Genomic DNA, 14,855 nt, shown 5'->3' with positions numbered 1-14,855 from the left:
TTGATAGCAAAGCGTATGCCTTGAAAAGCATGCATAGAAAATTAGTTAACCTATCTGAAATAAAACTTGTTAAAGTGTAGATAAGACAGTAATTGATGAAATTGGAATTATGACTGTTCTATTAGAGAAGTGACTGCTCTATTAGAGTAACTCAATCTTGTCACAAAAATTCAAACTTTTATTCTTCAATTTCTTCGCAGTGTACAGTTAATAACTGTTAAACACATTTATAACTGTTTGCTCTTTGGCTTTCTGCACTTCAATACAGTGTAAATGATTCCTAGCTTAAATTCTGGCATCAATTAATATAGTTCTCAAGGGGGGGGTAAGAAAAGGGCCAGAGGGAGCAAAGCTCCCCTTGGCCTCTCCTCAGATCCAGTCCACCTATGATAACCATGGTGATATAGCTAAAACAATTGCAGGGTAAATAATGACTCTATATCCCTACTATCTCTTGTTACACTTGTATAGCTATACACATACTTGCTTGTTATGTAGGCTACACTGCAAAGAATTAGTACCCCATACATTGTGAAATCCTATAGATCTGTCCCTGTTTCAGTGGGCTATAGCCTTAGCATTGTTCCATGCATGTATGCAGTGTTATAGGTAGAGACTACCACAGTTACAGCATGATACACTTATCAATTATATACACACACAAAGTTGGCATGTGGGCACATAAAATTTGCCTACTTTTTTAAACTTGCAAGGATCATAATTTTTAATTTAGTTATGCTACAGCCATGCAATTTTCATGAATAATTAAACATTTAATTGGCTTTATAATGCAAGTTACAGAAAGTAGATATGCTATCCCAGTGCTGAGATATAATCTATCAGGTGATGGAATGTAATTTGTGCCCACATGCATGCTCTATTTTTGCAGGCACAATCACATAGTAAGAGGAAAACATACATGTTTTGAAGCAATAAAATGATTAGCTGAACTGTGTTCATGACGTATCACATGTAGGGAAGAGAACTCTATCAAAGTAAATTGGAATGCTATACAACCACCTTATACGTAGCAAGCTATATGTTTTTTTCTGACTAAAATGTTATGCAAGTGTGTTCAGTGATACCACAATTTAGTAATATTGCATTAAAGATTGGTATAAAATTGGGGATTACATAGAATCCATACATTCATGGCTGCCATCTATGCCATATAATTGTACAGTGGAACCTCTCTTAACAAACTCCCCAAATTAAGGACACAATATAAAAACCTCCACAATAAGGACAAAAATTTTGTTCCCAACAGGTCTAGTTAATACCTCGCTATACTACAGCAAAAAGTGGCCAAAAATTCTTGGTCCCAAAATGTCTGTAATAAAGAATCTTGTAGGCAGAGACATACATGATCATGTTTTTGCAAGCTAAATTATAATACAGCACAGTCGTGTAGCTATAGGTAACACAAGTGACCAACTGATCATGGTGGTGACTACTTGAGCATTGATGATACTACTTGATGATTTTGACAGTTTAAACTCCTTTAAAAAGTATACCCATAGCATTGTTGATAAATGCACAGGTTTGTAGTATGTATAAGTCAGGTGGCACTATATGCGAGAATATAGCATAGATAATAAGTATATGTACTATATTATCTATGCATATAAGCACATGATTTGTTTTGCTGACTTTTACTATGTAGCTAAGGACATTCTCAGACTGTTAATATGAGATGCCATATTACAGATTCATTGATTGATAAACTGCAATGTGACATACTCCTGACCAAGTCACAATCTAAATTCTCAACTGCACGGTTTGCTAAACTTGAAGAGATCTGACTATTTCCTTTGGTACACCCTCTACAGTTACCTAATTTAACTATACGTAGCTTATAGCATAATTGAGGCGGCTTCACAGCACAACTGCAGGACTCAGTGATCCTGCAGCATAAATATGGATGATAAATGGTATGATCACAGTATTAGAGATTGGTCTGGTCATCAAGTGAACCAACAATTAAACAGGCTAAATAATTATGTGTTAAATCGCTAAAATTACATACCGCATAAAATAAACTACGGATGTAGTGACGCGTGATCTTTAGGAATTCGCCCTGCAAATCATGACGTACCTTATTTAGGCGGAGCAACACTTTCCTTTCTCTGCGTTTTCCGTTGTTAATAATGTTCCTTTTAGAGCATCTAGTTTGTGTGCTAATAAACGTGATAATTCCTTGGCGCTAGACTCTGATCTTCACTATTGTGGCTGCATTTGCTAGACAAGACGATACTAACACAGTTGGAGCAGTTTTTACAGGCGAGTGTTACTTGTTTCCGTAATTGCGTTTGCCATGATAGGCTTTGTCGATGTTTTTCAAATGCGTATGTTTTTAATGCTTCATTCGTTTTGCGTTGCAGGTTCAATTGTCGTTTAATTGTGTCAGCCAGCGAAATTAACGATTCTTCGTGGGACTACGAAATGGATATAACCTCTAACATGAATACACCTGACAATGACAACAATTTCACATTTGACGACGATTACCATCTTTGCACGAACGAGACTAGGTGTTCTCATACCCTTGACAACAGGTTCTGGAGAATACGTGGAGAGGCTCACCATCCTATACTAGCTGTGTTGTACTCCATATTCGTTGTAGTGGCCTTTGGCTGGAATCTTTTTATTTTGATTGTTATGGTAAAGAAAAGAACAACCTTCAAACTCCCAGCACATGTTGCAATATTTAGTTTGTCAGTGATAAATATCATCACCTGTGTAATTGTTGTTCTCCCAATGGTTATAACCCAGGCAACTCAGGAGTGGATATTCTTTGATGATTCAGATTGTGGCCGTTGCATAGTTTGTGGATTCCAAGGTGCTATTGTTGTACTACTGGTGGATGTAGCATTGCACATACTAGCCCTGATGTCCTTTGATCGTATGTTACTGTTGGTAAAACCGTTAACTTACAAAGAGTACATTAACAAGAGGAAGATGCTTATTGCAATCATAGTAGTAACTGTCTTATGCATACTAGTTGTTGTTCCGCCATTTTGTGGATTTGGTGAAATTGATTTTAACAGAAATCTTGGAGTATGCCTGCCACGCTTTACAGGCAGTGACGGTCAGCAATTTTACATAGGCTTCTGTTTAATTGAAGCCTTGTTTCCCTTGATAACACTAATAGTTACTAGTGTTTGGACCTACAGAGTGATTGGAAGGTCTTTGAAAACTAATCACATAAGACGCAAGTCACTTCATCGAAGAAAATCCATGCAAGAAATGAATGAAGTTACACACCACAAAGGCCAGCAGCGTCAGTTAGCAAGAGTTTTTGGTGCCTTCTTAGTAGCGTACATCTTTGCTTGGTCCCCTATTGTTGTTGTTGGGTTTGTTTTTGTATTTAGTGGAGGTCGCAATGATGGCAAGGTACCTGCACAAGTGTTTGTGTTTGGATTTCTCTGTTATCTAAGCAATATTCTTTTCCAGCCTGTTTTAGAAACCTTGTTTATTAGTGACTTGAGGACAGAGTTAGTAAGTGTTAAGAAGAACATTGGTGAATCGATCCGTACTGGAACAGGGGCCATGATAAAGAAGGGATCTGAACTATCTCACCGTATTTCAAATTCACTCATGGATGTTTCATTAACTACTGCAACTGAATCACCATTGGGATCACGTCACAGCAGGTTTTCACCATCACCTTTACGCCGAACACAAAGTGATTCTGGATTTGAAGAGGATTCACAAGCAAACGGTACCATTTTAAGCTATGGTAGTAATAGATCACTTAACCTTAGTAAGTCCCATAAAAAGACCCGATTTGAGGGATCAATTGAACTTGATGTTGTTAAACCTAGTGCTTTGGCAAGTTTAGAGCCAATTCCTGAATCATCCACCCTCGAAAGAGGTGCCACTCTATCACATTTCGTTTTTGAAGTTGATGTACACGAGGAAAGCTCATTTAGTGATGTTAACACAGCTGAGCCATCTGGCAGTGCTACACTAGGAGATATCGAAGAAGGGGTTCCTACTAATGGGACATCTAGTGGTCCAGAAAACACAGGGATGGCATACAGTCCAGATATGCCAGAATTTCCTAGCAGTCCTGATCTCTCCGATAGCCCAGACATTCTAAGATTGTCCAGCAGTCCAGATATCCCAGATGTCCCTAGCTCTCCGAAGGCTGTCAACCAATTGACACTTTCATCTGAAAACGAGGTCAACAGTATTGATGAAATTCAGCAATGATTCTCCACCTGATATACACAATATTTATTTACGTAAAGATGTAAATATTTTATGATACTTAGCTACGAAGACTTACATGTAAGCGTAGTTTAATTTTATCGCATATTGTATATTTGGATGCTGTATATCTATTTTATGGCTTGTTTACATTATAAAGTGGTGCAGTTAAAAATTAATGGGTTCAATTATTCGTGGTGATTGCTGTAATTAGAAAATGTACTGGTGGGCGGGAAATTTTTAAACGTAGAAGTGGTGAAACGTTGAAAGTCGCTCATGGAGGCGCACAGCCTATCATCTCACTCAGTGGTACGTGATAACAAGTAGCCTACACTTTAAGTTTTCACATAACCTTTGTAGTCGTCTTTGTGCGTTGTTTTCTAATTAATACTCACCATCATATTTCGAACGTTTATCCACTGCAGACTAGATTTATAAATTGTAGGAATATATTGTTGTATTATGCTGGCACTCCACAACGCTTAAATCCTTTAATATTCATCGGTTAAATCTGCTGGATTGAAGCAAACGGATTTGTCCGTATTTTTTCGGCATATCTAGGAGTACAATGCCCTCCACTACCACTTTTAGCTCGCCGTTCATGTAATTTTGTGAATTGCTTTAGGTTAGTGATGCATCTGCTAGTGAAATATCAGCACTGGGTGTGTTTATGCCAAAACCACCAGGTGAGATTATGTTGTGTTTTTATGTAGTTGTTAGCTGAGTGTAATATATTGATAGAAGTAGGATTTGTGTCAGCATGTATGACACAGATTCTGCTAATTATTTTTGTCTGGAAATATTGCTAAGACGTCTTTGCTGTTTCTCTCACTTTCTTGCATGTATGTGTGTGGGCTTGCGTGTGTATATTATGTGTATGTTGTGTGCACATCACATGTATGTGTGTGTTTGTGTGTGTTCGTGTCTGCGTGCATGTGCACTCGTGCATGATTTTGTATCACGTGTTTGTATATGTATATATGCATGTGTACGTATGCGCAAGTGTGTGTATGTGTGTGTGTTAGGTGTGAAATACACTAGGTAAGTGAAACAATTAGCTGCAGGAACATGAGCAAGAGTGCCAAATTTAACACTTAGTTGTAATCTGAAAAATTAAAAGTGTTACCAAGTTAAACACCCCTAGTGACCATATGCTATATTATAAACTTGTTAAGTACAGTACAATAGCTATACTGACAAAAAGTACAAATGGTTTTGTTTACCCAGCTTGACCTTTAAGACTGGTTTCCATATTACCGCACACCTCCTGTGCATTGCCAGCAGTTAGTAACGGGGACATATAAAATAATATGAAACCACCGGCATAGCAACAACTGTGCCAGAGCCATTGCAATAGTTGGGAGCTTTCCGGTTCTTCTGACATTACAGGCAGGATGATTTGTAAATGGAAACAAACACTGAAGGAAAGCACTGGAGTGTTTAACACAAAGAAACACCAAGAGTAAAGTCTTCTTGTATACCCTGCTTCATCCTTTGTTACTTGTACTACACCATATTGTAACAAATGATGGCATACCTTTGTTGCCAGGTTCTTTTCCACGGTTCGCTAAGCTTAATAGAATAGTGACGTGTAGTAGACTATTTTATCAGGCTAGTCACAGGCTATCACAGACACTAATTTGCTTTTTGACTCCGGAAGACAGTTTGTACATGGAAACCAGCCATTATCACAGACTGTCTAGAAAACTAGGACACTAACTGAAAATCAAGACAATTGGTCAGTTGACTTTCAAGGTGTCCATTTTACACAAGGTTAACTAATTTCAGAATTTTGGGACTGTTGCTCTCAGCTATGAATCTTGTTTAGTGTACATCACAGTGGTATGATGGTGGGTAGTTTGGATAGTGGTCTATCCTTAGGCAGTGAACTAACTTTCATTCCTTATATATGGTCTGGTGGGATTGTGGAGTAGAACTATGACTATGTTTTAAAAAACAGCATTTAACCAATAAGAATCATGTATTTTATTTGGTGTCTGTAAAAATTACATCATTTCATTCTTTTGCCATATATGTAAGTGACGATTGCTGTTTTGTAAACGTTTCCTTTAAATTCAATATGTTTGTTTCTTTAATATTTTTTTGCTAATAATTGACATAATTTTTTTTTCAAATGTTTGGATCAATTATATTCCGTAATGTTGTTTCCCATTTATCTGCAGCACTGTTATTTGTTAGGCTAAATTAAGCAATTTTGTGGGTAGGTGGGTATAGCAATGTTGGGATAGTGTGGGAGCCAGTGAGGTTACAAGCCTTTCATTATGTCAACATGAACCCTGGAGAACTGAGCTATATTTGTGTTTGCAGAAAACAGATGTTGTGTGTTTCTGGCTCTAGAAATTGACCAGGTTATCATGTTTGTTAATCAGTTAAATTTGTTGGATAATCGTTTGTTTGAAATGTGATAAAACAATTGTATATGGTACAGTGTATGATTCTGAGGTACCCTGTCAACCTAAATTTTGTAATGGACAAAGCTATACACATGGAATTCTGCTATGTGGGTGTCAAATATTTTACTTCACAGGTAGAACTTCTGGTACATTCATGTAACCATTTTTAGTAGCAAAACCCTGACAAGCTCCTTTGTACACCATCCCTATCATGCACCTTGTATATATATATGGAAAACTATGTTTTTCCCTTGCCATAGTGAGCAAATAAAACAACATCATAAATATTATCCATTAGGGACTGTAAGATGTAAGAAGGCTGACTAGGCTTGTTAGCTCAGAATGTTCATTTTATTCATTGAAAAAAGGGAAACAGACCGATGATAGCTTTACCCTAGGTGTCATTCAATATGAGTACCAAAAAAGTGTCCCTTTAGCATTCAGTCTGAAAACAGCTTTGGCTTCTCGGATTCTCTTTTATAAGAAGGTTTATCATACATGTCAGCTCATCAAAATGGTTCTGTGATGTTTCATGAGGTTGTCATAGCACATATTGTAAGCATGTGTAGCCTAACATGTCATCATTTGTTCACTGCCAGTAATGGAAAGGACAAGTTTGTGTACATCTTCTTTGTGAGGTCAGTGTTGACAAGGCTTATTTAATGTCTCATCTGCCAGTGATTTTATTACTCACTCTGGTGTGTTATCAGTCAACATTGTATCTCAGGTAGTATAAAGTGACTTTTAAATATGATGGTGTGCGTTATTTTTAAATGGCTACTTGTTTTACAATACCCACTGTCACCATGGTGTAAAGTCACAAATGACACACTATAACTTTCCTCGTACAAGGAATTGAGGTACAAGGAATTGAGGAAGTGTGGTTAGAGTTGCTTTTACAAGCTTACTTTTATTTTTGAAAAGTTGTCAACAAAGCAAGTTAATTTGTTGCTTGTCTTGGAGGGTATATTTACTGTTCACTGTCTTGTCACTATAGTGGGCGTATGGTAGTGTGTCTCTGTGTAACATGTGTATGTTGTTATTACCGTAGATGGTCCCAAGCCTGCTAGAAAGGATACTAAGAGACGCTCAAGAATAGGTATTGAGTATGTCATGTTTAACTTGTGCAGTTACTTTATATAAGTATCTTTTGCTTGTCGCTTTATGAGGCTACAACAAGCCTTTTCCTGAAGTTTGAGTTCTAAGCCCTATAAGTATGTTGTTTATGGTGATGTGAATTGCTACATACTGTACTATTTATCTGTATATTCACTGTACTCCAAGTAGTATGGTACAATTGATACAAAATCTTCTACAGTGGAAAATTTATATCTGTATGATTGTGTATGAATCGCTGAATTTATGTACAAGACATCTGTCATCCATGTGTTAAGTACAAGTACACTTTTAACACTTCTTACTTGCATGTAGTGGAGTACATGTCTCTATTTTCCATGCTACTACTACAGTGGAATCTCCCTTAACAAACTCCCTGAATTAAGGACACAATAGAAAAAAACCTCCGTAATAAGGACAAAAATTTTGGTTCCAACAGGTCTAGTTAATATATTTTTTACCTCTAAAGGAGGAAATCCTCTATATTACAGAAATAAGTGGCCAAAAATTCTGGGTCCCAAAATGTCTGTAATAGAGAGGTTCCACTGTATATGATTCAGACAATGGGAAACATGCACACTGACATAATGTAATTATGAAGGTCATAGTTAACCTTTTTTTCTTTTTGAAATGTGCTATGTGTGTTATCTCACTACAGCTTCCTCGCCTTATCTTGCTACCAGCACCAAGCAGCCACAACAACGTAAAGAATCTGTGAAGGATAGTAGTGCCAAACTAGGCTCTAATGGAACTTGGAAGTCTTTTGGTGAGTATTGCAATATTACAATATTTTTAATGAAATGATTAATTGTGTCCAACTATTACAATTTGGGTATCTGACTATAATACGTACAGAGAAACTTGCTCTATTCCAGTCACCGTTATGCCAACTTGCTATTGTGGCCCTTCACTCATGTCCAAGTTTGCCATTGGATTTCCATTGTCCTAAGTAGGATGTCCCACTGTGCCTGTAGGACAGTGTGGATATCCTAAGAAATGTTCCATATGTCCCATCATTACAACTCAATCCTACTTGTCTGTCCTATCCTTTTGGTCCCATATAGGACTGGGTGGACATCCTTAGGACTGTCCCATATGTCCCACCAATACAACTCAATCCTACTTGTCCATCCTATCCTTTTGGTCCCATATAGGATAGAGTGGACATCCTTAGGACTGTCCCACGTGTCCAACCAATACAACTCAATCCTACTTGTCCGTCCTATCCTTTTGGTCCCACATAGGACTGGGTGGACATCCTTAGGACTGTCCCATATGTCCCACCAATACAACTCAATCCTACTTGTCCGTCCTATCCTTTTGGTCCCATATGGAACTGGGTGGACATCCTTAGGACTGTCCCACATGTCCCACCAATACAACTCAATCCTACTTGCCCATCCTATCCTTTTGGTCTCACATAGGACTGGGTGGACATCCTTAGGACTGTCCTCTGTGTCCCACCAATACAGCTCAATCCTACTTGTCCGTCTTATCCTTTTGGTCCCATATAGGACTAACATGACAGGTACGAGGAATTATTTTGATTTGGGATCAAATAAAAGTAAAAGGTAGTAAAAAATGAGGTCACCTGCACTTGATATACTACTGTACATTTGTACATTTGATTCCTAGTTGATTCAGTGTATAGCCCATGACTGAATTTGGGATTAAATGTCCATATATCTTCAAGCGTAGGCAACCTATCTTGTTTCAATGCTTTTTTCTTTGATCCCCAATCAAAATTCAAGTTCAAATTTTCCTTGTACTTATTTGTTTCTTTTTGTAACATGAGTGAGCCCACACTGCATTAAAAGAAAGACAACCATATTGTTTTCATCTGAATGCCTGCGTCAACTATCAGTTACTGAAACAGTGAAGCCAGTGGTCATTACACGTCATTTTCAGCGATCCGTTATGCAAAGTTACAAAATTGTGAAGGAAGAGCACTACAAGAAGGGCTTCTGTAATCAATCCAGTTAAAATGAAACTCAGACAATTCCTGTTACAAACATAAGGAAACCATCATGTGGTGCTACCATGATGTGGTGCTACCATGAATTGATATCTTGCATGCACTGTCAGCAAAAATAAATGGAGGGCACAGGTAATTCCATGAAGCAGGCACCTGTCAAGCTGAATAACATCAGATAGTGAAAAATCAAGGCTGTAACCTTAGCTGTTGTTGAGTTATACTTGTCTGAAGGCATCAATCAGGCAGTGAGTCAGTCAGTAGAAAATTCCACTGCTAATTTAACAAAAAGGATTTAAAAGATCAATTGGAAGCATTTCAGGTCATATTGAGGGCTTGGTTATATAACCTAAGCAATACTGCAAGGTCCAATTATGGTACAGAGGTTGGTATCTGGTTAATATTTTTTTGTGAAAAAGTGTAAACCTTCATGATGCCTTATACACAGCACTACCACACTGTATGATAGCTAACATACAAAAGCCATTGACATGATAACATTTTTATAACGTACGTATATATGGCACAATGGGTATTTAGGCCATGATGTATGCAGTGTAGGGCTCAAATGAATTATCTATTATTCGAATTTTCAGATTGTGGCCACACTTTTACAAGCTTAGGAATTGACAAACTGGCTGGTTTAATTTTTGACAGGTCACTTATGTACAGAGATTTTAACAATGGCCAAGTGACTAGTTACTTGATTAGACTGGTAGCTTACTGACTGAAGTGAGGCCACTTATTGCAAAGGAAAGACGGGCTAATAGTTGTTGACTGTTGGCTAATTGCTGTAGAACTGTAGTTACACTTTCAACTCTCAAATAGTTTCTTGTAATGAAATGTTTGTTTATCAGCTTCCAATGCACTACCTTGATTTATCAGCTTAATTATCAGGTTGTATAAAAGGGAGGTTTTCTACACACACATGTGTGTGCACCATGTATACTCAGAATTTGTGGTTATACGTTGTTATTTTATATCAGCTTTTACACCAGTGTACACATGTAATAAAGCTATGCAATTCACAAAATTGAACTGGGTAGTTAAAATCTATTTATCAAGTACCTGATTTTAGGAGCAAATACTATAGCTGCAGGAGCTTATGAGCCGCCAAAGGCGGCGAAGGAGCATGAAACTTGGTTCCATCACAATCCAAATTACGTCACGTTTTTTGAATAAATTGCTATGAGTGTCGCACACAATTAGTATACGGCGTCGACTAATGAGATTTTGCTTTCCTTATATGGAAACTAATCGCTAATGAATTTGGAATTTGATGGTACCCAGCAGGCAGCGTAAGTTTCATGCTCCATTAGCTCCTGACAGTTGGTATAGGGGTGTATGTACAGTAGAGATGGTTTGTCATTGCATTAAGTTGGCTTATGTTGGTGTAAGTTGTAAGTGCATATTTGGAAATAGTAATAAATGAGTAAATAAAATCTACGCTGTCAACAAATTAATGCTCGCTGAACATGTCTGGTTGCCACATGTTATATTGTTATAGTCAGAATCGACTTTTTACGGTTGTATTGTTGTTTTCCAGGGGATGTTGTCAGAGCAGCCACAACCCAACAAGCTGTAACTTCTGCGTTCCTGAAGTCCCTGCACAAGTCTAAGGTGACTTGAGTGTTCTGTTGTGTAGTTCAGGGGCTGTTTGGACACCCACCTTTGATGCTTTTATTTGCAACATTAGTAATATGAACAATGTACAAAGCTGTTCTGCCCAATAGTGGATCCAGGATGGGGCATTCGGGACAAATGCCCCCTTCCCCTCCCCCTTGAGCTTTGTTTGAGGAGCCATACTTCTTTTGATTAAAAATACTAAAGCTTGTTAGACCAAAATCAATTTATATAGCCAGAATGACAAAAATCAACATACTACTAAGAGGTGCTGCTTCAGCAACTAACTGCTGTTTGTGCCCCTCCCCTTGCCAGTTCCTGGATCCGCCCCTGTTGCCGTAGTGTTTTAGTACGTATAAGGTCCATGCAAAACCATCATTCCTCACAAACCAACTTTTACAATGTGTAGGGGCAGGCAGGTCCACAGTCATGAAACGCTTTATGGAAGTGTAACTGTGTCATTCTCAGTGTGATACTGTGAACGGCACGAGAACTCTCATTGACATACATGCACAATATTACTTTTAAAGTACTTTATTTGACCACTCATCTCTTAAATGGGTTCTAAATTAAAAGTATGTTATAATAGTGCTTGTACAGTATAACATTACATGCTACATATATGGGACACAATAAGTAGCAGATTGTTATGAATGCCAGGTAACGAAAGTGGTCTTTAGATTAGAATCAGTGGTGGATCAATATGGGTTTCTGTGGTTTTGATAGCAACCCCCTTTTAAATTTAGCTCAATGGCAGTCTAACTAGCTCATTGTTGTATTGATAATTTATCGTAGCAAACAACTATATACTGTATTTCAGTAACATGCATGCAAATTGTACTTAACTAACACCATTTATAGCTATTAAACCCTCAGCAACACTTTACTTTTTACCTCCACTGCATTAAAAACGATCAAGATACTCTAATAGAGCAATCAAAGCTACAGCTTAGCCACAGCTTAGCCACAGCTTTTGCTCTATAGATTTTATGTGTACTGTATGTGATTGCAAATTATCCTTTATCATTTAGTCCACTGAGGGCATTGAAACTAATAGAAGAAAACGAAGATTACACTCAAGTGAAATGAGTTAAGTATTATATAGTATGTTCGCGTTGAGCTGAATCCTCAAAAACATTTAATAACTCATGGATGCAATTACATATGATCTTGAAATTTGGCTCATTTTTTACTGCTTGACCCGCTAAAAATATTTCAAAATCTTGTTGTTCAAATGTTTGACATAATATTTACAGCCAATCAAAATTTTCACAATACATTTCCTATGGAGAAGCCATATAAACGCAGTGTCCATTAGAGCCCTTTCCCGAACTTGTAATGGAGCCAAACCGTACGTGTCTGTTGTTGACACCTTTGCTGTTACCAATAATCATCTGGTTGGCAGAAATGCTAACTCTGTTGAGAAAAATCCACTTTTAATTTTTAGCTGTTTTTCAGGGTTCAGCTCAACGTGAACATACTATAGTTTGTGACAGGGTATTTGATAAAGCAATATGGCGCTCCATTGGCCCAGTGTGAACGCAAAATGACCCACACAACTCATGGCTTCTGCTCCAATTTTCTCAGCACTAGTCCAGTTTTGTGACTAATAACCATCAAACATAAGCTGATTGGTCCAGTGGTGGAGCAGTAAATGTCTGGGTTGGGCCAGTTTTGGTCAGAGTTGAAATACTTATCAAAACCCTGGTTTGTGAAGAAGTGGAACACTGTGTTTAGTGTATAGATGAAATAAATTAACCCACTTGTAAGTTTAGAACATGAAGTCACACGGTGGTACCTCAGTTATCAAATGCCAATTATTTGAACTTTAATTCAGTTAACTGAACTCAGAAAATGGTTGTTCTGTTACAATAGTGAGTGTTTTGTTAGAGTAGTCAAAATTTCATGAAGTTTGCAAAAGTGCTGCTGATTTTACATAGAACACCAGTTGGTCCCATGGGCTCGGATAGCTGAAGTTCCACTATAGATGTAATATACATATGAACAACCAACTCCTTTAGCCCCAATAACTATAGTAGACAGATTTTTGTCGTATGTTAAATCTTTACAAAGCAAACCTGTGATTGTTGAAGTGGCTGTTCTATTAGGGTATAAATTGTCGGTGTACGTTCTATTGTAGCAATTGGACAAAGTGCTGTACTCTTTTTAAGTGAATTGGTTTATTTAACCAATTTACTTTCTTGAGTGCTTACAGTGTTCAGTGTTTAAAGTGGAGGTCTTGCTTGTATACTAACAGTGCTTGTATTGTATAGCCTTAGGTGGTCCTGCAGCTGAATACAGCAAGTCTTGTGAGGATATGTATGATGAAATTGTGGAGTTAAAAAGGGTACTATTTATAGTCACCCAAAATGTATTAATACATTGTTGTTTGTGTAGTCGCTGAACATTGTTACATCTGAAAGAGATATTGCTAGGTCCAAACTGGTTCAACTGGAAAAATTACTAGTAAAACGAGATAAACAAGTTGAAGACATGTTGGCATCTGGTTATGTTGGTAACCATGAAGTAACGAGGACACTTGCTGGCGGAAAGAAAATCGATACCACAGTAAGTTGATGACTGTCTATGTCTTGTGCCTTTTTATATTATGGACTCCCCTGAATTGTTGGTATATCCATATTAAGTGTGTCTCATTGTACCATCTGTTTTACACATGTTCTACTCATGTATTACACAGGTGTTATCATCACTAAAGCAAAAGATTCACTTGCTGGAGAGAAACTTGCGAGAGAAAGAGGCAACCATTAACAAGTTAAGTGCCAACTTGAAAGTGTCTCGTGTGGAAGAGGCTGAACTAACAGCTGAGACATATTACTATGAGGTGTGTAGACTAAAAGAAATACTCAGACACCAAAACAGTAAAGTGGAGGAGATGCTGTCCTTAAGGTACAGTACTTAGGAGAAACATCTACGTGGTAAACTGTAGTGTAAGTTATAAGTCGATCATGCTTTGAAATATTCTACCAATATTATCGCTGCTATTTGTAAGGTAGTTGATTGTTCTATTAGAGTATTTCTTGTTCTTGGTTGCACTCCTTATTTAGACGACATCAACTTAATTGTTTCAGAGGCCTAAATGATCCATGTTTTTTTCTCTAAAACTTTATTTTTGATTAAGTATCAAACTGAACAAGTGTTAAAAGTTTCAATAGATTCACTTGTGCTCCACACTTACTGTTATTGAGGTCAGACTCAGTGTGAGTAGTGTAGTTTTAGTACTGCAAAATCATTTTGGTTTAGTTCTACTGTAGTTTTAGTACTCAATTTTAAGAACAGTTTTAGTTAGTATTAGTTCTAGTATCCTCAGTGTACAGGTGTTTTATTTTGTGTTGTTGACAGCTTATACAAAGAGTAAGTAAGACAAAGATTTTTATGACTTCACTTACAGACATAAGCAACTTCAGTAAACTGTGATAGTTGGCAGTGGTCTTTGCCTTTTAGAATTCACTGTCCGGTTTGCTTTTGTCTTAAACCTTTAATTTAGTACTAGTAATGGA

General features: G+C 37.4%; 2 protein-coding genes across 7 annotated transcripts in view; both read left to right on the top strand.

Annotated features, from left to right (window-relative positions):
- The first annotated feature begins 2,079 nt into the window (after positions 1–2,079).
- On the top strand, positions 2,080–4,391 carry LOC136237930 (G-protein coupled receptor 161-like). The gene is made up of 2 exons (XM_066028206.1): positions 2,080–2,280; positions 2,382–4,391. Exon 2 carries the CDS (start codon positions 2,443–2,445, stop codon positions 4,213–4,215), a length of 1,773 nt encoding a protein of 590 aa, XP_065884278.1. The 5' UTR covers positions 2,080–2,280; positions 2,382–2,442; the 3' UTR covers positions 4,216–4,391.
- Positions 4,392–4,395: 4 nt separating this feature from the next.
- LOC136237925 (IQ domain-containing protein E-like) overlaps positions 4,396–14,855 on the top strand; it is a 45,931-nt gene continuing 35,471 nt past the window's right edge. For 5 of the 6 annotated variants that reach the window (XR_010692642.1, XR_010692644.1, XR_010692643.1 and 2 more), the window contains exons 1-9: positions 4,396–4,521; positions 4,838–4,898; positions 7,678–7,725; positions 8,401–8,508; positions 11,261–11,334; positions 12,369–12,426; positions 13,611–13,684; positions 13,735–13,905; positions 14,036–14,244. Coding sequence is in view for 3 of the 6 variants with exons in the window: in XM_066028191.1 (XP_065884263.1) it covers positions 4,489–4,521; positions 4,838–4,898; positions 7,678–7,725; positions 8,401–8,508; positions 11,261–11,334; positions 12,369–12,426; positions 13,611–13,684; positions 13,735–13,905; positions 14,036–14,244 (836 nt within the window). In the remaining 3 variants the exon portion in view is untranslated. Of the gene's footprint in view, positions 4,522–4,837; positions 4,899–7,677; positions 7,726–8,400; positions 8,509–11,260; positions 11,335–12,368; positions 12,427–12,494; positions 13,103–13,610; positions 13,685–13,734; positions 13,906–14,035; positions 14,245–14,855 lie in introns of those variants that run through there. The other variant, XM_066028192.1, reaches the window with a different exon arrangement.

Source organism: Dysidea avara, chromosome 11, assembly GCF_963678975.1.
Source record: "Dysidea avara chromosome 11, odDysAvar1.4, whole genome shotgun sequence".
NCBI classification, from domain to species: Eukaryota; Metazoa; Porifera; class Demospongiae; order Dictyoceratida; family Dysideidae; genus Dysidea; species Dysidea avara.
The sequence above is the reverse complement of the archived record's forward strand: the minus strand, read 5'-3'. Positions and strand labels throughout refer to the sequence as shown.